This window comes from Ornithorhynchus anatinus, chromosome 12 (assembly GCF_004115215.2).
Source record: "Ornithorhynchus anatinus isolate Pmale09 chromosome 12, mOrnAna1.pri.v4, whole genome shotgun sequence".
Classification (NCBI taxonomy): Eukaryota; Metazoa; Chordata; class Mammalia; order Monotremata; family Ornithorhynchidae; genus Ornithorhynchus; species Ornithorhynchus anatinus.
In genome coordinates, this window is record NC_041739.1 from 56541483 (window position 1) to 56564009 (window position 22527).

Below are 22527 nucleotides of genomic sequence, written 5' to 3' on the forward strand. Positions count from 1 at the left end.
CGGGAAGAGGGATGAGTAAAGGGAGCAAGTCAGGGTGACGCAGAAAGGAGTGGGAGAAGAGGAAAGGAGGGCTTAGAGAAGGGAATAAGTTGTATTTATTGAGCACTCACTGCCTGCAGACCACTGGACTCAGTGCTTGGGGGAGTTCAATGTTGTATTGAACTTGGGGTTGGTGTGGAGAAGGGGCATTAAAGCGGGGCAGGGAGTGTCTAGCGCAAAGTACTTCTTCTGCAACTTGTCCAGAGAGTGTGGCTCACTGTCAAAAACCTGCTGGAAACCCACCCATTTCTACCATCTCCCCTCGCCGTAATCTATTTTGGTGCTTTCCTCCCCCTGTAGACTGTCTGCTCCTTCAGGGCAGGGATCGCGTTTGCCAATGCTGGTATAATGTACTTTCCCAAGCGCTTAGTACAGTGCTCTGCCCATAGTAAGTGCTCAGTAAATACCACTGATTAATAATAATAATAATTGCGGTATTTGTTAAGCGCTTACTATGTGCCGGGCACTGTCCTAAGCTCTGGGTAGATACAAGGTAATCAGGTTGGACACGGCCCCGCCCACCTGAGGCTCACATTCTTAATCCCCATTTTACAGATGAGGTGACTGAGGCCCAGAGAAGTGAAATGCCTTGCCCAAGGTCACACAGCAGACAAATGGCAGAGCTGGAATTAGAACCCCTGATCTTCTGACTTCCAGGCCCGTGCTCTATCCATTATGCCATGCTGCTTGATTAGTCAATCGTATTTATTGAACACTGACTGCGGTCCTTTTCCCTGGCTATGCCAATAGCCACCCTCAGCACTAATGTATATCACGATTTACAGGCTCCTTCGATTCAAAGGTCAGACACAGTCTCTGTCCCAGTACCAGGATCAGAGTCCGAGAGAGAGAGAGAGAGAGGCACTTTCCTAAGCACTGGGGTAGATAGTAGCTAATCAGGTTGGACAAAGTATTTCCCACAACAGAATTCCCCATTTTACAGATGAGGGAAGCGGGGTCCAGAGAGGTTAGGTGACCTGTCTGAGGTCACACAGCAGTCCCAACGGCAGAGACGAGACTAGAACCCAGATCTCCCGTCTGCCGGGCCCTTGGTCTTTCCACCAGCTGCCTCTGAGAAGGAGCCAGTTGGTTCGGTGAGGGGGGTGATCTTTGGTCCTTCCTTGCTCTTATGCAAGGATTGGAACTGTGGCCATCAATTAATCGATCGGTGGTATTTATTGGGCGCTTACCAGTTGCCAAGCACTGTTCTGAGCGCTTGGGAGAGTACAGTTCAACAGAATCGGCAGACACGTTCCCTACCCCTAAAGAGCTTCCAGCCTGGAGGGAAAGGAAACTGGGGAATATAAATTGCTTTGTTCCTCATGAGGTCTCACACATCATGGCATGGTCTGAGACGCTTCTTCTACTCGCTCTCCACCTCCAACGTGCCCATTCCACTTAGGGGGAAGGGCCATGCTTGTCATTCATAGAGAAGCAGCGTGGCTCAGTGGAAAGAGCATGGGCTTGGGAGTCAGAGGTCATGGGTTGGAATCCAGCCTCTGCCACTTGTCAGTTGTGTGACTGTGGGCAAGTCACTTCACTTCTCTGTGCCTCAGTTACCTCAGCTGTAAAATGGGGATTAAAAAACTGTGAGCCCCACGGGGGACAACCTGATCACCCTGTATCTACCCCAGCGCTTAGAACGGTGCTCTACACATAGTAAGCGCTTAACAAATACGAACATTATTATTATTATTCATTCAGTCGTATTTATTGAGCACTTACTGTGTGCAGCGCACTGTACTAGGCGCTTGGGAAAGTATAACACGAAAATAAACAGTGGCAATCCCTGCCCACAAGGAGCTCACATTCTGGTGCTCATAAAATAGCGTTGATTGGCTCCCGCTAACCAAGATGCACTCGGCCTAGAGGCTGGAGCCCAGGCCCGGGAGTCAGAAGGACCTGGGTTCTGATCCCGGCTCCACACTGGTCTGCCATGGGACCTTGGGCAAGTCTCTTCACTTCTCTGTGCCTCAGTTCTCTCATCTGTAAGATGGGGATTAAGAATGTCAGACCTATGTAGGACAAGGACTGTGTCCTTAGCTTGTATCCACCCCAGCGCCTAGAACAGTGCCTGGCACATAGTAAGCGCTTAACAAATACCACAATTATTGTTATTAGGACTCGTCCGCAAATGGGGTTCTGCTATATGGGAGGGGATTTTTATTCTCTCTATTGAGGAAGACAAGCCCGCTGGTTGACCCTTTCACCGTATCCTACTGGGGAGCTGGCCAGTGTTGCAAAGGGTGATGGCCGAGCAGAGTTGCTTAACAACAGTCGCTGCCCATTAGGGTACCATAGCCGAGCCGCTTTTAGGTGCAAGCCGAGAAAATGCCCACGTCAGCACCTCCCTCATGTCTCCGTTTCTGATTTATACCTCCGACCCAGACCGGTGACCTCTGGACATTTGATATTTGCCCCACTCCAGGCCCTCAGCACTTACGTACAGATCTTTCAATTATATATTAGTCATTTCTAATAATTTTAATGCCTGTCTTGTAAGCTTGGTATGCACAAGGAATACGTCTGCTAATTCTTTTGTATTTTGCTCCTCGGAGAGCTTAGTACAGTGCTCTGTACATAGTAAGGGCTCAATAAATACCATTGACTGAGTGAGCCTTGCATAAGGAACTCGAGGGTTTTAGAGGAACTGGGTGAGGGGTTTTTTTTATGGTGTTTAAGTGCCAGACACTGTTCTAAGTGCTAAGGTAGATACAAGGTAATCAGTTTGGCCACAGCCCCTGTCCCACATGGGGTTCACAATCTTCATCCCCATTTTACAGATGGGGGAACTAAGGCAGAGCAAAGTGAAGTGACTCGCCCAAGGTCACAAAGATGGCAAGGGGCAGAGCCGAGAGTAGGACCCAGGTCTTCAGACTCTTAGGCCCGTGCTTTTTCCGCGCAGTCACGCTACTTTATTCTGCTTCCTCATCCTGTGTCTCCCCCTCCCATCTCCAGCTCTTCCGTTAGGTAACCCATGTATTTCCCAACCCTGCACTTAGGTAGTCAGTCAATCATATCTACTGAGCGCTTACTGTGTGCAGAGCGCTGTAGTAAGCGCCCGGGAGAGTATAACAGACACATTCCCTGCCCACAACGAGCTTACAGTCTAAAGGGGGAAACGGACATTAATAGGAATAAACAAACTACAGTTCCGGACATAAGTGCTGTGGGCCCGAGAGAGGGAAATGAATCAAGGGAGCAACTATCCAAACAGCTCTTGAACCTGTGGCTATTTTAATAGTAATTAATAATTATGGTACTTGTTAAGTGCTTACTTTGTGCCAAGCACTGTTCTTAAGCGCTGGGGTAGACAGAAGTTAATCAGGTGGGTCCCTGTGTGCCACATGGGGCTCACGCTCTTAATCCCCATTTTCCAGCTGAGGTACCTGAGACCCAGAGAAGTGAAGTGACTTGCACAAGGTCACACAGAGGACAAGTGGAAGATCCGGGATTTGAGCCCAGGTCCTTCTGACTCCCAGGCCCGGGCTCTATCCGTTACGCCACGCTACTTCTCTTTTCTGTCTAGGGATCCCGTTAGTTTGTGTAAAGAGGTTTCCTGTTTGACTGAGTTCCCAGTGATGTCGAAGTCAGGGTACAGAGTGGGTTAAGCAACCCCTCGTTTATATCGGATTGGGAGTTTGCCATCGCAGTTTGCATTTTCAGTCTGCCTCGGCCAACTTTTCAGGCTCCTCTTCACCCAAAGGGCAAGGTTCAAATGCGATAGGCTGGACTTCGTGTCCCTGCCTCTTGTGAAATGGGGAGAAATGTTCGTCCTCTAGCACTCCGCTTGTGAGGCAATACTGGCGGCCGATTTGAGGCTTTGCCTTTTTGGGAAACACGATGGTGAAGGATTCAGGCCCCGGCCTTCTCTCTGACGGCGTGGTTAAGGAATAAAGGACTCTAGAAACGGATCCAGGAGAATGAGGTCAGAAGGCAAGAGGATAGATAGACCTCTACGAAGCCTGGCCTTTCCAGGGAAATTTCCGTAATTCAGATGGATGCTTTTCTTCTCTGCCCCCTCCAACCTACTCTTTTTCCCGCCGAGAACATGAAGCAGGTTGGGGTGTCCTCCTGGGTATTGTCTCTGAGTACCTTCAGCCCTCTTAAACATTTGTACTCAGTTTTGTGAGAGTGCATGCTTTGGCTAGGATACAGTGATGGCAGAATTAGAGAAGCAGCTTGTCTTTGGGGAAACAGCGTGGCCTAGTCGAGAGAACACGGGCCTGGGAGTCAGAAGGACCTGGGTTCCAATGCCGGTTCTACCACTTATCAGATGGCTGACCTTTGGCACGCCATTCAGCTTCTCTGCACCTCAGTTCCCTCTTCGGTAAAATGGGGGTTAAGATTGTAAATTCTGTGTGGGACAGGGACTTGTGTCCAACCTGATTAGCCTGCATCTATCCCAGCGCTATGGCACAAAATAAATACTTAATAAATGCCATTAAAAAAAAAAGAGAGGCAGGAAGGCCTCGAGAATTTCAGGGAAGTGGTTCATGAACCCCGGAAGTCAGAAAGGGATTAGTATTGGGTGTGTAATTCATTTTAATGCCTGAAATTTCCGCCCCACTGCCACCAACAGACTGAAAGCTCCTCGACGGGAGGGATCCATGTCTACTGATTCATACTATTCCCTTCCAGTGTCTCCTGACTGTATCGTACCCTCCCAAGCGCTCAGTACGGGGCCGTGACCACAGCCAGCGTTCCAAAAAAATGCCAGTGATTAACTGATTCTCAGAGCCGTACCTTTGATCGCAGTGGCAGCTGTGACTTCAGCTCTTAGGAAGTCTTCAATTGTTTTCTTAAGAATAATTACATTAAAAAAAAAGACTGTCATGACCAGAGGGGTTCCCTGAGTCACCCCGGTTATAGTAGGGATGGCGGTATTTATTGAATGCCCTCTGAGTGCAAATCACTGTACTAAGCTTCTGTCTGTGTACCTCAATCTCGCCGCTGACCTCTTGCCCACATTGTGCTTCTGCCATGGAACACCCTGCGTCTTCATATTTATATTGATGCTATTGATGCCTGTTTTCTTGTTTTTTTTGTCTGTCCCCCCATTTCTAGACTGTAAGCCTCTTGTGAGCAGGGATTGTCTCTCTATTTCTGAACTGTAGTTTCCAAGCGCTCACTACAGTCCTCTGCACACAGTAAGCGCTCAATAAATACTGTTGAATGAATATCTGACAGTTACTCTCCCCTCCTTCAAAGATTTAATAAAGGCACGTCTCCTCCAAGAGGCCTTCCCTCACAGCCCCAATTTCCTCTTTTTCCACTCTCTTCTGCATCATCTGACTTGCTCCCTTGATTCATCCCCCCTCCTGGCCCCAAAGCACTTATGTCCATATCTGTCATTCATTTATTCCTCTTCATGTCTGTCTCCCCCTCTAGACTATAACTTCACTGTGGGCAGGGAAAGTGTCTACTTATGGTTATTCTGTCCCCTCCCAAGCGCTTAGTACAGTGCTCTTCACACAGTAAGCCCTCAATAAATATGATTGATTGATACAGAACAAGCGAACGATGCGTTCCCTTTAGACCATAGGCTCCTTGTGGACAGGGATCGGGTCTACCGCCTTTTGGATCTTACTCTCCCAAGCGCTTAGCAAGTGCTCTGCACACAGAAAACGCTCAATAAATTCCATGGATTGCTTCCCAGTCCACAGGAATCTTTTACTTTAACTGAGGCGAGAGATGTGAAAGGGTTACAAACCCTAGCCTGCTCATATTTGAATGGTGGAAACAAATGGGCCTGTGGAGGGAGGGTCAAACAAGAGTTTATTGTCAGGAAATACGAAGGCTAGAAGCTGAAGCGCTTGTTTTTTTGTGTCTTAAGTCCCGTCCTTAAAACAGTGCATGGCGCATAATAAGCCCTTAATAAATATCCTGATTTTGTCCCTTCTCCAAGCACCTGGCCCTTGTGTTCAGATCTACGTACTCTATTTTTCCCCCCTCATCTGTACCCCTAGTCCCACAGAAGTTATGCACATATCTTGAAATTATGTATTATAAATTTCCTATTCATATTAGTGTCTGTCTCCCCCTCTAGACTGTAAGGTTGTTGTGTGAAGGGGATGCGTCTTTTAATTCTGCTGTATTGTACTCTCCCGGGGGCTTAGTACAGTAGTACTAAGTAATAGTACAATAATTAAGTAATAGCACAATACTTAGTGTTCTACGTAGAGTAATGTTCACATATCATTGATTAATTATTTTAGTGTCCATTAACTATATTGTACTCTCCCAGATTCTGGGTATAGTCCTCTGCACGAAGTAAGTACTCAATAAATACTGTTGATTGATTCAGTGCATTTCATTTAGAATGAACACAACAAATACTGTTACTGTCTATCAATCAGTGTCATTTGTTGAGCGTTTCCAGTTGCAGAGCACTGTAGCAAGCACTTGGGAGAGTAAAGTACAAATTATCTAGGAAGGTCAACCGTATCTGTTAAGCAGGGGAGAGGATTTTCCTTCGGAAACGTGCTTTTGCTTTGGTCTTCTGAGGGATCAGTCTGTCAATCAGTTGTATATATTGAGTGCTTACAGTGTGCAGAGCGCTGTGCCGAGCTCTTCAACCGGTCTGTAGAATTTATAGTAGAACGAGAAACAGCGTGGGTTTAGTGGAAAGAACACGGGCCTGGGAGTCAGAGGACGTGGATTCTCATCTCAGCTCCGCCGCATGTCTGCTGTATGGTCTTGGGCAAGTCAATTTATTTCTCTGTGCCTCATTTACCTCATCTGTAAAATGGGGGTTAAGACTGTGAGACCTATCTGGGACAGGGACTGTGTCCGACCTGCTTACCTTGTATCTATCCCAGTGCTTAGAACAGTGCTTGGCACATAGTAAGCGTTTAACAAATTGTTATATTGTACTCTCCCAAGCGCTTAGTACAGTGCTCTGCACACAGTAAGTGCTCAATAAGTACGACTGAATAAATGAATAAAATACCACAATTATTATTATTATTAAGTGCTTCCCATGCACAGAGCACTGTAGTAACTGGTTGGGAGAGTACAATAGAGTTAGTAGACATGATCCCTGCTTTCTTCCCAGCATTTAGAGCGTGCACCCAAAAAGCGCTCAAGAAATACCATCGATTGACTGTTTTCGATCCAGGAGGGGAGGGGGATATTGAAAGAACGGCAAGATGGGGGTGGTGCATAAGCCAGTCTCGAAAATGTCCTCAATCCCCGACGTCTCCCATCCAGGTATCATCCAGAGAGATGAGTCGCCCATGGAGAAGGACACCGAAGGGCCGAGGCGGGGGGACTTTGAGCTGTCGGACGTCTTCTATTTCTCCAAGAAGGGATTCGAAGCCATCGTGGAGGACGAGGTGACCCAGCGGTTCTCCTCCGAAGAGCTGGTCTCTTGGAACCTCCTGACCCGGACCAACGTCAACTTCCAGTACATCAGCCTCCGCCTGACGGCCGTCTGGGTCTTGGGGGTCGTGGTTCGCTACTGTTTCCTGCTGCCTCTCCGGTGAGCGCTTCCGTTTTTCGGTCAACCTGCCCTCTGTACCTCCGTCTTGCCTGTCTGGCCCCGACTCTGTCGGTCAGTCAACCGTATTGGTTGAGCGCTTACTGTGTGCAGGGCACTGTACTGAGCTCTCGGGAGAGGACAAAGCAACAATATAACAGACACATTCCCCCACAGTAAGCGCTCAATAGATACGATTGAATGAACGAATGAATTCCCTGCCCACAACCAGCTTACAGTCTAGAGGGGAAGACAGACATTAACGTGAATAAATAAAATTATAGATCTATACTTTATATGTATTATGTATATATATATATATATGCTGTGACTCTGGGAGAAGGGATGAATAAAGGGAGCAAATCAGGGTGACGCAGAAGCAAGTGGAAGAGGAAAGGAGGGCTTAGTCGGGAAAGGCCTCTTGGAGGAGATGGGCCTTCAGTAGGACTTTGAAGGCGGGAGAGTCGTTGTGTGTCGGATATGAAGAGGGAGGGCGTTCCAGGCAAGAGGCAGGACGTGGGTGAGAAGTTGCGGCGAGATAGACGAGATTGAAGAAGAGCGACCAGGTGAGCAGCAGAGAAGCACAGTGTGCGGGTTGGGTTGTAGTAGGAGAGTAGAGAAGTGAAGTAGGAGGGGGCAAGGAGATTGAGTGCGTTAAAGCCAATGGTAAATCAGTCGATCGTATTTATTGAGCGCTTATTGTGTGCAGAGCACTGTACTAAGTGCTTGGGAGGGTACAGTCGAACACTAAAAGAGACACATTCCCTGCCCACCTCGAACTTACGGTCTAGAGGGGGAGACAGATATTAATAGAAATAAATTACATAACTTCCGATACAGAAGTTGATTCCTTCCCTACGTGGAGAGGGGTTTCTGTTTGATGCTGAGGTGGATGGGCAACCTAGCCCATGTCCTGCCTCTGGCCTGGAGCTCCTTCCCTCGTCATATCCGACATACATCTCTTCTCCCCGACTTCAAAGCGTTATTGAAGGCACATCCCCTCCAAGAGGGCTTCCCTGACTAAGCCCTCATTTCCTCTTCTCCTTCTCCCTTCTACGTCACCCCAGCTTGCTCCCTTTATTCACTCCCCTCCCCTCAGCCCCACAGTACATATGTCCAGCTCTGTCCTTCATTTATTTCTCTTCATGTCTGTCTCCCCCTTTAGATTGTGAGCTCGTTGAGGGCGGGAAATGGGTCTTCCGACTCTGTTGTATTGTACTCTCCCAAGCGCTTAGTACAGTGCTCTGCGCCCATTAAGTGCTCAATAAATACTATTGATCGATTGATTGAAAGCACATCGGGCCCCTCTTCCGTGGCCTCTGGCCACAGGTTTTGAGAGTCTTGTAGGGAAATGGTCCAGGAACCTCTGAGGTCGTTTCCTGATCTCAGTATATCCCCAGAAAATGATTTTAATTAGTTCCATGGAAGGAGAGCGTTCGGGGGAAGGAAGCATTGCAAATCCAGAGAACTGTGGTAGAACAGTGCTCTCATGGAGCAGCACAGCCTAGAGCATGGGCCTGGGAGTCAGAGGACCTGGGTTCTAATCCTGCCGTTGCCACTTGCCCGCTTTGTGACCTCGGCCAAGTCACTTAAATTCTCTTAGCTTCAGTTTCCTCATCTATAAAGTGCCTGTTATCTGTCTTACTTAGATTGTGAGCCCTATGTGGGACAGGGACTTTGTCCGACCTTGATGAACTTGTACCTACCCCAGCGCTTAGAACATGTCTGACACACAGTAAGCACTTAACAAATACAGTGATTAATATCGTCATGTTTTTTGTGGTATTTAAGCCCTTACTATGTGACAGGCACAGAACTAAGTGCTGGGGTAGCTACAGGTTAAGCAGGGTAGACAGAGTCCATTTCAGCCCCGCTGGTGTTGGCAGGGGGTGGGGTAGTGTTGAGCACATCCGGAATAATAAATTGCTTGTTTCTACACCTCTTTTCCAGAGTTACCTTGGCCTTCATTGGGATCAGCTTGCTGGTTGTTGGAACAACCTTGGTAGGCCAACTGCCAGACAGCAGGTAAAGCCTCTCCACCTCCCTCTGCCCCTCCAGACATTGCCCTGGGTATTTCTGGAGCGACTCACAGCTTCATTCCAGCAAGATGCCCCTCCCTTGTTACCCCTGCAACCTGCTCAGTTGAGAGATTTCCAACCGAGACCGCTAAGCAGTAAGGGAAAACGCGTTCGGCAAACCTGAGCAGGAAGAGAACCCGGTTATACCACTGACTCGCTTCATTGTGACCTCCACGTGAATCCCCCTCCCAGCCCCCTACGATTATTGAAGGAGAAAGAAAAGATTATTTTTGAAAGCAGTGAGAATGGCATGCTTCATGGAGAGGAAATGGGTTAATGCCATAGAAGCGGGATACCACCGGGGAGGGAGTTTCTATACTGAGACTTCCATGGTAGGTAGAGGAGAAGGGAGGGATGGTGGGCCCTTTTTGCTTTTTCTTCCTTCTCCCCTCCTTTCCTTTCCTTTTTTTTTCCTCCTCCTCCTCTTTTTATCCTGCTCCCCTGTTTCCTAGTCTTAATTCTTCTATGACCCCACGTATTAGCCCCGATCTGTTTTGGGGTGGCAAAAGAGTGGGTTAATTACGTCAATAAATACGGTGTTTTTAGGCTCAGCAGTTTCCTGCCAATCCTCTCGTGGAAATTTTCCAGAACACACAGGTCCGACCAAGTGTGGGTATTAACTGCCATCTCGCTTTGTCAGCTGGCATTTAGTTCTGGACACGTTTCTGGATATTTTGTGGGGGGGAAGTGGGCGGAGGCGGGGCATTTCTTTATTCTTCAGTACCGCCTGCAACTTCCTGCTACAGAGGAGCCCCGTCCAAGCTCTGCGTCCTGCCGCACGTTGACCGGTTGTACGCCGGTCTCACGATCCACTGTCTCCCGTCCCCTGCAGGGTCAAAAGCTGGCTCAGTGAACTGGTCCACCTGACCTGCTGCCGGATCTGTGTCCGAGCTCTATCTGGCACGATTCGCTACCACAACAAGTGAGTGCCGGGCCGGGTCCCTGGGTTCTAATCCCTGCTCCGCCACTTGCCTCCTGTGTGACCTCGAGTAAGCCACTTAGCATCTCTGGGCCTCGATTTCCTCATCTGAAAAATGGGCCTCGATTTCCTCATCTGAAAAATGGGCATTCAATTTCTGTTCTCCCCTCCTACCTAGACTTTGCCCCATGTGAGGCAGGGACGGTATCTTGTATCTACCCCAGCGGTCGGCCCGTAGTAAATGCTTAACGGATACCACGGTAAATATTATCATTATTATTGTGGATCAGTTAATCAATTGTATTAATCGAGTGCTTACTATGTGCAGAGAACTGTACTAAGTGCTTGGGGGAGTGCAATATAACAGAGTTGATAGCTCACTTTCTAGAGGACGGGTGGGTGATCCTTTTTCTACTTCTTACCCAGTGTGGAGTTGACTGATAGTAAAAACAGGTACCTTGCTCCCATTCCACCGATGAGAAAACCGCGGCACAGTTAAGTGAGTTGCCTCTGGTCCCGCAGAAGGGTAGTGGCAGAAGCGGGATTAGAACCCAGGCCTCCTGACTCTGTCCTTAGATCTTTCCACTAGGCCACAGCGACAGGCAACTCATCTTAAGGGTCTCCCCATACAACGGTGGGAGAGTTGTTAAAGAAAGGGGCAGAAGCAGTGTAGTCCAATGGATAGAGCACGGGCCTGGGAGTCAGAAGGACTTGAGTTGGAATCCCGGCCCTGCCACTTACTTGCTGCGTGACCTTGGGCCAGTCACTTAACTTTTCTGGGCCTCAGTGACCTCTTATGTAAAATAGGGATTAAGATTGTGAGCCTGATATGGGAGGTGGACTGAGTCCAACCTCATAAATCTATCTACCCCAGCACTTAGCAGGTGCCTGGCACGTAGTAAGCACTTAAGAGCCCGGGCTTGGGAGTCAGAGGTCATGGGTTCGAATGCCGGCTCCGCCACTTGTCAGCTCTGTGACTGTGGGCAAGTCACTTAACTTCTCTGTGCCTCAGTCACCTCATCTGTAAAATCGGGATTAAGACTGTGAGCCCCACGTGGGACAACCCGATCACCCTTTATCTCCCCCAGCGCTTAGAACGGTGCTGTGCACATAGTAAGCGCTTAACAAATACCAACATTATTATTATTATTAACAAATACTATTGAAAAGGAAGGGAGAGCGGGCATGGGGCCTTATTACCACAGTCAAGTCAATTGTGACTATTGTCTCTTTTTCCTTGCAAACTACCACCGGGCTGGTGGTAGTCCTCTTGACTGTAAACTCAATGTGGGCAGGGAATGTGTCTGTTATACTGTTTCGACCGTGGTTTGTCCTTGCAGGCAGTACCGACCGCAGAATGGAGGCATCTGTGTGGCCAATCACACGTCCCCGATCGACGTCCTCATTCTGACGACGGACAGGTGCTACGCCATGGTAAGGGCCGCTCAACTCCAGGGAATGGGGGACGCCGGGGTCCCGACCCCCGGATGCCTCCTCGGGGCGACGTGCGCCCGTCTCTGCTCAAAGCCTAAGCAGCGTGGCGCAGTGGAAGGAGCCCGGGCTTGGGAGTCAGAGGTCATGGGTTCAAATCCTGGCTCTGCCACCTGTCAGCTGTGTGACTTTGGGCCAGTCACTTAACTTCTCTGTGCCTTAATTACCTCATCTGCCCCCCATTTCCCTCTGCTCCTCCCCCTCTCCCTTCCCTCAGCACTGTACTCGTCTGCTCAACTGTATATATTTACATTACCCTATTTATTTTGTTAATGAAATGTACATCGCCTCGATTCTATTTAGTTGCCGTTGTTTCTACGAGATGTTCTTCCCCTCGACTCTATTTATTGCCATTGTTCTTGTCTGTCTCCCCCGATTAGACCGTAAGCCCGTCGAACGGCAGGGACTGTCTCTATCGTTGCCGACTTGTTCATTCCAAGCGCTTAGTACAGTGCTCTGCACATAGTAAGCGCTCAATAAATACTACTGAATGAATGAATAAAATGGGGATTAAGACTGGGAGCCCCGCGTGGGACAACCTGATCCCCTTGTATGTGCAGAGCACTTTCTAAGCGCTGGGGGAGATACAGGGTAATCAGGTTGTCCCACGTGAGGCTCCCAGTCTTCATCCCCATTTTACAGATGAGGTGACTGAGGCACAGAGAAGTGAAGTGACTTGCCCACAGTCACACAGCTGACAAGTGGCAGATCTGGGATTTGAACCCATGATCTCTGACTCCCAAGCCCGGTGACTTACCCAAGGTCACACGGCAAGCATTTGGCAGAGCTGGGAGTAGAATCCGGTCATCTGACTCCCAGGCCCTTGCTCTTTCCACTAGGCTACGCTGTTTCTCGGCCAGCTTTCCCGGGCTGCTGGGAACATCCAGCCCTTCTCCTGTTTAAGAGGGGGCGGGGGCACTGGGCGGGTGTTTTTTGGGGGACTGCCCGGTGAGGGTAGGAGGGGCGGGGAGGGGATGGGGTTCTCAGAGCTGGGCTTCTCACCCTCTGGCAACCCCGCGGTCTGCAGGTGGGCCAGGTGCACGGCGGGCTGATGGGGCTGATCCAGCGTGCCATGGTCAAGGCCTGTCCCCACGTGTGGTTCGAGCGCTCGGAGATGAAAGATCGCCACCTGGTCATCAAGAGGTGAGGGGCGACGTGGAACCAGGCCCACGCCGGGGTCGGGGGGATGGGGGCCCAGAGGAGAAGAATTATCTCATCTGCCTCGCCGCCGACCTCTCGCCCACATCCTCCCTCTGGCCCGGAAAGCCTTCCCTCCTCACCTCTGACGGACGATTACTCTCCTCCCGTTTGAAGCCTCATTGAAGGCCCATCTCCTCCAAGAGGCCTTCCTCGCCTAAGCCTTCCTTTCCTCTTCTCCCACTCCCTTCTGTGTCGCCCTGACTTGCTCCCTTTATTCATCCCCCGCCTCCCGGTTCTACAGTACCTATGTATAGATCTGTAATTTTATTTATTTCTATTAACGTCCTTCTCCCCCTCTAGACTGTAAACTCATTGTGGGCAGGGAATCTCCCTGTGAATCATTTTTATATTGTCCTCTCCCAAGCGATTAGTACCGTGCTCTGCTCACTTTAAGTGCTCAATAAATGCAATTTATTCCCCTCCCTAAGCCCTCCTTTCCTCTTCTCCCACTACTCTCTATGTGGCCCTGACTTGCTCCCTTTATTCATCCCCCATCCCAGCCCCACACCACCTCTGTCCATATCCGTAATTTATTTCTATTAATGTCTCTGTCCCCACCTCTAGACTGTTAGCTCGCTATAGGCAGGGAATGTGTCCGTTTATTCTTCTGGTGTACCCTCCCAAGCATTTAGTACAGTGCTCTGCACATAGGACGTGGTCAGTAAATACGATTGACTGACTGACTGAATGATGATAATGGAGCCCCAGAGGACTGGGTCCCAGAGGAGAATAATGATGAGGGAGCCCCGGAGAATAAGAATAGTCGGGGTGTCCGTTAAGCGCTTAGTTTGTGCCAAGCATTACGCCAAGCGCCAGGGTGGATACAAGACCATCAGGTCAGACCCAATCCCCGTACCGCTTGGGGCTCATGGTCTAAGGGGAAGGGGGACAGTTGCTGAATCCCCATTTTACTGAACCTGAGGCCCAGGCAAATGAAATGACTCACGCAAGGTCAAGTTGCAGACCCGGGATGAGAACCCAGGTCCTCTGACTCCCAGGCCCGGGCTCCTTCCGCTAGATCACGCTGCTCGGCTTTTAGAACATTCTGGGCCCCCTAATTCTGGGGGTTCCCAAGCCCCAACGCAGGTGGCCCCCATGTTTTTGCATGGACTTTAGTCCCACTGGCATAGATGCTGTTGTTTATAAGCAGAGACGTTTCACAGACAAATTGTTTTTCTAAAAATTATCTGGAAATCACGCGCCGTCCCAGTTACCAGAACCAGGGGAGGAATAGAAGTGCTTCCCTGGGGACTTTTGCTGGCTTGTTCCTCTACCCTGAGTCACCTGGAATGTTTTTGTACACGACATGCTCAAAAGCCTCCTCTTCTCTCTTTACAGGCTCAAAGAACACATTGCGGATAAGAAAAAACTGCCCATCCTAATATTTCCTGAAGGTAAATCTTCATTCAGCACCCGTTGTGTGCCAAGGCATCAAATTTGCCCCTGGGAAAGTGCAATATAATATAGAGGATACCATCCCTGCCCCGAAAGAGCTTACTGTCCGCGGTGTGCAGAGCACTGTATTAAGCACTTAGGAGAGAAAGATAGCGCGTCTGATCTCTGTCCTCAAGGAGCATGCAGAGCACTGTACTAAACACTTGGGAAAATATCCCCTTCCCTCAAAAAGTTTCCAGTCTCTTGCGAAGAGGCAAACAGCCCCCCGCCCCCCTGCCCGATGGTTCCAGCCAAGAGCCCCCAGTAGAGGTATCCCCCGGATCTGGAAGGCCTCGGGGAGACCCGACCCCAAAACAGCTCAGATCGGAGGCAAGTCAACCTGTTGCCATTGCCGTTAAAAGATGGCAGGGCCTCTTGGAAGGCGGTAGCGGAACTAATACAACAAACCCGGGCCAGATTGGCATACCGGCAGCCTAACTGACCTCATCTGGAATTCAACACCGGACAGTAAGGCTGACCGAGGCGGCCGGGACCTTCGCCCGGAGGAATCTGAAATTTCTCTCCACCAGGCACCTGCATCAACAACACGTCGGTCATGATGTTCAAAAAGGGAAGCTTTGAGATCGGGGGAACCATCCATCCCGTTGCGATGAAGGTAAGACAGAGACCGTACCACTGATCCCAAGGGTGGTATTTGTTAGGCGCTGATTATGTGCCAAGCACTCTTCTGGATACAAGGTAATCAGGTCAGACACAATGCCAATTCCACAAGGGGCTCACAATCGAAGTAGGAGAGCGAACAGGTACCGAATCCCCGTTTTACAGATGAGGACTCCCATTTTACAGAAGCTCTGAGACTTGCCCAGGCTCACCCAGTGGGCACGTGACAGCCTTGGGATATCGTTTCAGTGGATCGATGGTATATACCGAGGGCTTGCTATGTGCCGAGCACTGAACTAAATGCTTGGGGGAGTCCAAATCAGTAGATGTAGTAGACGTGATTCCCACCCGCAAGACACTTGCAGTCTAGAGTTTTCCCCCTGAGAACGTTGGCGAGATCTTCCCTGAAGTGGGGCAGATTCTGCTATATAGAGTCTTTGATAAAGGGGAGCTCTGGTAAAGATCAATCAATCCACGGTAGTTATTGAGCACTGACCACGTACTAAGTGATTTATTGAGCACTGACCACGTACTAAGTGCTTGGGAGAGTCCTGTACAGCAGAGTTGGTAGACAAGCTCCCTGCCTACTGCCAACAAGGAGCTGACAGTCTAGAGGGGAGACGTTAATAGAGATGTACGGACATAAGTGTGGGGCTGAGGGAGAGGTCAAATCCAAGCGTGAGGGCGATATAAGGCTGTCCTGGTGGACCTCGATAATAATGATAATAATTATGGTATTTGTTAAGCTTACTGTGTGCTGAGCACTTTCTATGCACTGGGGTAGATACAAGGTAATCAGGTTGTCCCACGTGGGACTCACAGTCTTAATCCCCATTTTACAGATGAGGTCACTGAGGCACAGAGAAGTTAAGCGGCTTGCTCGGGGTCACACAGCAGATGAGTGGCAGGGCCGGGATTAGAACTCACATCCTCTGACTCCCAAGCACGAGCTCTTGCCACTGAGCCACGCCTTAAGGCCCCACCTCTCCATCTCGAGTTGCCCCTGCCAGCCCAATAACCTTTGTCTGGGCCCAATTTAGGCCTTCCCTGACTAAGCCCTTCTTTCTTCTTCTCCCACTCCCTTCGGTGTCATCCTGCTTTGCTCCCTTAATTCATCCCCCCTCCCAGCCCCACAGCGCTTAGGTCCATATCTGTCCTTTATTTCTATTAATGTCTGTCTCCCACTCTAAAGTGTAAGCTCATAACGAGCAGGGAATGTGTCGATTTATTGTTCTACTGGACTCTCCCAAGCGCTTAGTCCAGTGCTCTGCACACAGTAAGCGCTCAGTAAATACGAGAGCCCCTCTCAAGGTCACACCTGGAGAGTTTCCAGTCCTCTCCCTGCCTCGACTACGGGAGGGAGAGTCAAGCAGAGGCCTACCTGTTCCATTCCGAGCTTGGACGGTGGCCAGCGAGTGGGAAGGCAATCTGCTCCAAGTCAAAACTCCCCCGTGCCGGCCAGCAGCGGCACGGGAGAGAATCGAGGGCGGAGATTCGAGTTTACTGCGTGAAAGGAGGCGATGGTAAACCGCTTCTGCATTTTCACCAAGAAAACTCTCTGGATCCAGAACGGTTGCAGATGGGGGGGGGGGGGGGGGCGTTCTGGGAGAGACGTGTCCACGGCGTCGCTATGGGTCAGAGACGACTCAAGGGCGTAAGACAGTACGATTGATTGACTGACTGTCGCGTCCCCGTTGCAGTACGACCCAAAGTTCGGCGACGCCTTCTACAACAGCAGCAAATACAACATGGTGAGCTACCTGCTGCGAATGATGACCAGCTGGGCCATCGTCTGCGACGTGTGGTACCTGCCACCCGAGACCAGAGAGGTAGGCCTCGGCCCCCGGCTCCAGACCCCGTGGGCCTTGGGTCTCCTTCTCCCCTCCCCAAGGCGCTGGGTATTAGCCGAGCTTAATAATAATTCCGGTATCTGTTAAGCGTTTACTATGTGTCAGGCACTCTACTAAACCCTGGGGTAGGTAGATGATCATTAATCCCTAGTTTAAACCTGAGTTTTTAAAATAAGTCTCAGTCTTTTAATAAATAATAATATAGTAATAATATTAGTAATGATACTTAAGCGCTCACTATGTGCTAGGCACCGTACTAAGTGCTGGGGTAGGTACAAGTGAATCATGTCGGACACAGTCCCTGTCCCATTTGGGGCTCACACTCTCAATCCCTATTTTACAGATGAGCGAACTGCGGCCCAGAGAAATGAAGTGACTTGCCCAAGGTCCCACGGCAGACATTCGGAGGAGCTGGGATTAGAACCCAGGTCCTCTGACTCCCAGGCCCGGGCTCTTTCCACTAGGCCACACTGCTTCCTCAAAAAATAGCGTCGTTTGTTTAAGAACTGGCTCAGCTTCCATAGAAGAGCCAGGCCCTATGCTGCTAATATGGAGAGGAAGTTGTATGAGTTTTGGGTTGTTGTTTTTTTAATGGCATTTAAGCGCTCACTATGTGCCAGGCACTCTACTGAGCACTGGGCTTATCAGGTTGGACTCAGTACTTGTCCCACATGGGGCTCATAGTCGTAATCCTTATATTACAGATGAAGGAATGATAATAATAATAATAATGATGGCATTTAAGCGCTTAATTGAGGCCCGGATAAGTTAACTGACTTGTCCAAGGTCATAGAGCTAGCATTAGACAGAGCCTGGATTAGAACCCAGGTCCTCTGACGCCCAGGCTCTTTCCACAAGGCCATGCTGATTCTCTTTTGGAGTTACAGGGAGGGTTAGCATCCAGGTTTCTTGTTCCACCAGTGGAGTTTATCAAGCATCTCCTGCGAACTGGGGATTGTACTAAGCGCTTGGGAAAGTACAGCAGGAGCAAAGACCCCTTCCTGCCCTTGAGGAGCTTATACTGTAACAGGCTGTTGTACTGATCTCTGAAGCGTCTACCATATTAACAGCGATAGTAACTGTGCTATCTCTAAAGCACTTACTATGTGCCAAGCACTGGGGTCTGATACAAGATAATCCCGTAGGATGCAGTCCTTGGGGCTCACTGTCATTGTGTAAGGTATAACTGCATAATGTTTTTTACAATGGTATAATGGCGAGAGAAGAACAGAATCCCCAGTTGAAAGATAAGGAAACCGAAACCCAGAGAAGTGAAGTGACTTTTCCAAGGTCACAAAGCAGACAAATTGCAGAGCCCGGACTAGAACTCAGGTCCTCTGACTCCCAGGCACTTTCCACTAGACCCCACAGCTTCTCAACTGTGTTCCTGAAAGTCGACCCTGGTCTGGTGGTAATAGTTGATCTCCTCTTCCTCCCATCCTTCCTTAGAGGTGAATTTGGGGCTCAGCTTGGTTGGGAGTAAACTGAATGGACTGTGGGATGTATGTATGTAGACCGAATGGGATGAATGAGTTATTCATTTAATAAATACGAATGAATGAATGTGGTATGGGGGCTGTCTTTCAAGATGGCTCCTTTCAGACTCAGTGATTGATTGCTGGCTAGTAGTAGTGATGGCATTTATCGAGCGCCCATTTGGTGCACTGTACTAGGTGCCAGGAGTAAATAAGTAAGGGACACTTGCCCTGCCCATCTGGAGCTTACAATCTAACAGAAAGCCCTCCTCTCTTTATTTGTAGGAGGGTGAAGACGCCGTGCAGTTTGCTAATAGAGTCAAGTCCGCCATCGCTAACCAAGGAGGACTGGCTGAACTTCCGTGGTAAGGATCCCGGATTTCTGGGTTCGGGGAGATCTGGTGGTTGGATTCCCGCCATATTCAGCACTTGTCACTTAAAGGTTCCTGCTCCCCGGCAGCACTACGGGCCAGATTGCGGGCTTTGGAAAAAAACTATATCAATAACTAAACCTAAAATTTCTCAGGGTACAGAGAGGTCAGTCAATTTGTTATATTTATCACATGCCTCCTGCATGCCCAGTAATGTTCTGGGTACTTCATAATAATAACAATAATAATAATTGTAGTGTTTAGGTGCTTACTGTGTGCCAGACACGGTACTAAGCACTGGGGTAGATCAAAGATAATCGGCTTGAACACAGTCCCTGCCCCACATGGGGCTCACAGTTTTAATCCCCATTTTACGGATGAGGGAACTGAGGTGCAGGGAAGTAATGTGACTTGCTTAAGGTCACACAGCAGACATTCATTCCATCCTGTTTATTAAGCGCTTACTGTTTTCAGAGCACTGTATTAAACGCATGGGAAAGTATAAGATGACAGAGTTGGCATCATGGAGCTTACAGTGTAGAGCCGCAGGCTGACATCAAAATAAATTGCAGATGGGAAAAATGGCTTTGCATAAAGATGTTTACCTAGGTGCTTTGTGGCTGAGGGTGGGGTGACTATCAAGTGCTTGAGGGTTGCAGAACAGAGTGAATATGTGACACAGAGGAAGGCGGGGAGAGGAAGTGTAATTGATGTGATTTGAATAAGGCTTTGAAGGTGGGAAGGATGGAGGTCTGTCAGATATAAAGAGGAAGGGAGCTCCTAGGCAGAGGGGGAGGAAGTGGGTCAGGGGTTAGATGTGAGATAGACCAGGTGGAAATACAATGAGTAGGTTAGAGGAGTGAAGTGTGCAGTCTGGGCTGTAGTAGATGATCAGTGAGGTAGGCTTGAGTGCTTTAAAACCCGTAGTAAGGAAATTCTGTTTGAGGCAGAAGCAAAAAACTCAATCCCTGCCCTGGTAGAGTTTACACTGAAACACACAGGATTTTTCCAGTATTCACCAACTCTGAAGTCCTGAGGTATAGACCAAGGATCCCTGAACTCACTAACCCACAAGCCTTCACCACAAACATCTCTGCAAAATCCGGATGTGCCAGGGAGCTGAGTAAACCTAAAAAGACCGAGTCCTTCTCTCAAATCAGTCGGTCGTATCTATTGAGCACTTGTGTGCAGAGCACTGTATTAAGCACTTGGGAGAGTACAATATAACAGACACATTCCCTACCCAATTCCCCAAAGCATTCTTCCATGTTCTTTCTGGGATTCGAGGCAGGACTTAAATCATAGCTTGTAAATGATGGGTGTTTTTTTTTTAAGTCCTGCTGGTAAATGATGGGAATTTTTTTTTTTGTTTGCCCTTCGAGAATTCAGGGGACATTAACTCTGAGGCAATAAAGTCTCTTGTTCATTGTGTTATTCTGGATTTGGGTCGATCCCTTAGATGATCCACAATGCCACAGGATCCCGTCATCCTTCCACAGATGTGCATCTCAAACCTCAAAGCATACTGGCACCCAGATGTGAACCTCCTCCAGTTGGAGCCTCTCATTTTCCCCTTTATCGTGTATTTGCAGGGATGGAGGTCTGAAGAGAGCCAAGGTAAAAGGTTCCTTCAAGGAAGAGCAACAGAAGAACTACAGCAAGATGATCGTCGGAAACGGATCCATCGATGCGGAATCGGATTTTTTGGAAGAAACTTAGGCTTCCCGGGACTAGCCCCTAGTAGAAATAGCTCTTCCTCCTCTTGTTTGAGGCTTTTCTACTAGGTGAGTGTCTATACCTTCATGTGCCTGAGGTAGAACTCCCAAACAGACTTTGCAACAGGACACTACTAGTAAATTATGTAATTCACAGTTGGAAAGATTCCACCCCTCGAATCTGAATGCCTAAAATAGGTTCCCTCCTCGGAGAGCAAGAGTGGAAAAGGATGACATTCAAGTTTCTTCAAGCATTAAGAATTCTTCGTTTACAACGACTTAGAAAACTTCGCTTCTATTTTTTTTCTCGTTCTCCCTCCTGCTCTCTTCCATAAACAGCCCTGCTCCTCAGTAGAGTTCTCAGGTGTGATGCCACCAGTGAATTTCCTGCTTATTTCTCGGAGAAAAAAGAAGTGAGCCCACTACTGCTTAAGGAGGGATAAATTGAGAGATTGGAAGAGAAGGTGGGGGGGGGGGGTCCTCTCTGTATCCCTCCAACATCCCCAAGCAGAGCACGTGAACAAAACCGAGATTTTTGTTTTTGTTTTTCCTTGAGATTTCTCTAGAAAAGTGTGTGGTGACCTGAATGACTTGGTGTTTGAAACTAGAGCAGGGCGAAGAGGTAGCTTGGAGCTTTTTCTATGTGCACGTCTCTCTCTCTCTCTCTCTCTCTCTGTACTTGACTCAGTGACCCCACCTTTTGCTGCTTGTTGGAGCCAGAAGTAGAAAAAGGAAGGAGTGAACAGTAATCTCATTAGGAGTATAGATATGCAAAGAGTAGGATGTGTGAATACATGCATTTCAGAACTTTCTTCTCTCAGGAGAGGCAGGAAGGAATAAAATATGCAAACTGAGCTTTATCCCCGCCCCCCACCAAAAAGAGAGAAAAACCAGAAAGTTTTCTTCCCTCCTCAGCCTAAGCAGTGTGTGGATGCAATACCCAATGCCGTCCACAAGTATTATACATCCCTTCCAGATAACCGTGTACAGGAAGTTCAACTGTGTTGTATGCAAAAATAAATTCTATATTTCTAAGTGCGCCTGGTGCGTTATTTCTCCTGTGTTCATTCTGTCTGGCGTCCGGGGGCTTGCTTGGCTGAGAATCTTCACTTTGTGTGGCCTAGGACGCGGTGAGCTTTGTGGACTTCGGAAAACCGGACATTGCTCCTGTAGACTTAGCCTCTGGCCCCCACCCCAGAGGCTTTTGCCCGGAATTTTGGAATGGAGTCAGATAATCGTCACAGAAGAAAAAAGGCAGGGCTCCCAGGACAGACCTGCTAGTACTTATCTGATTCCAGCTTGTTTATTGGTAGTAAAAACAAAAAAACCCCAAACCTTCATTGGCCCACTCTCTGAACGATCAATCAGTGCTATTTATTGAGCTCTTGCAGTATCTAGAGCATGGGAGGGGTTGGCAGAGGACAATATCACACACTTGGTAGATGCATTTTCTGCCCACAATAATAATGTTGGTATTTGTTAAGCGCTTGCTATGTGCAGAGCACTGTTCTAAGCGCTGGGGTAGATACAGGGTATCTAGGTACACGATCAGGTCTGAGCTCCCCAAAGTCACCCCTCCGCCTCTCCCCTCCCCCCCCACCAACCCCCTCCCCTACTTTCCCATCCTTCCCTGCGGTATCCTCAGAGGAGATCTCCTCCCTCCTCGCAAGTGCCACCCCCTCCACCTGCGCCTCGGACCCCATTCCCTCTCACCTTCTTAAAACCATCGCCCCTGCCCTCCTCCCTTCCTTAACTTCTATTTTTAACCACTCAATCTCCAAGGGCTCCTTCCCCTCTGCCTTCAAACACGCCCACGTCTCCCCCATCCTAAAAAAACCCGCTCTTGACCCCACT

General features: G+C 49.0%; 1 protein-coding gene across 2 annotated transcripts in view; it reads left to right on the top strand.

Annotated features, from left to right (window-relative positions):
* Positions 1–21713, top strand: part of GPAT3 (glycerol-3-phosphate acyltransferase 3) — a 36288-nt gene extending 14575 nt beyond the window's left edge. For both annotated transcript variants that reach the window (XM_029077027.2, XM_029077028.2), the window contains exons 3-12: positions 7252–7522; positions 9470–9544; positions 10430–10519; positions 11857–11950; positions 13035–13150; positions 14546–14601; positions 15172–15257; positions 16963–17091; positions 18873–18952; positions 20551–21713. In XM_029077027.2, coding sequence (XP_028932860.1) covers positions 7252–7522; positions 9470–9544; positions 10430–10519; positions 11857–11950; positions 13035–13150; positions 14546–14601; positions 15172–15257; positions 16963–17091; positions 18873–18952; positions 20551–20677 — 1124 coding nt within the window. In that variant the 3' untranslated portion in view covers positions 20678–21713. The remainder of the gene's footprint in view (positions 1–7251; positions 7523–9469; positions 9545–10429; positions 10520–11856; positions 11951–13034; positions 13151–14545; positions 14602–15171; positions 15258–16962; positions 17092–18872; positions 18953–20550) is intronic.
* The last annotated feature ends 814 nt before the right edge of the window (positions 21714–22527 follow it).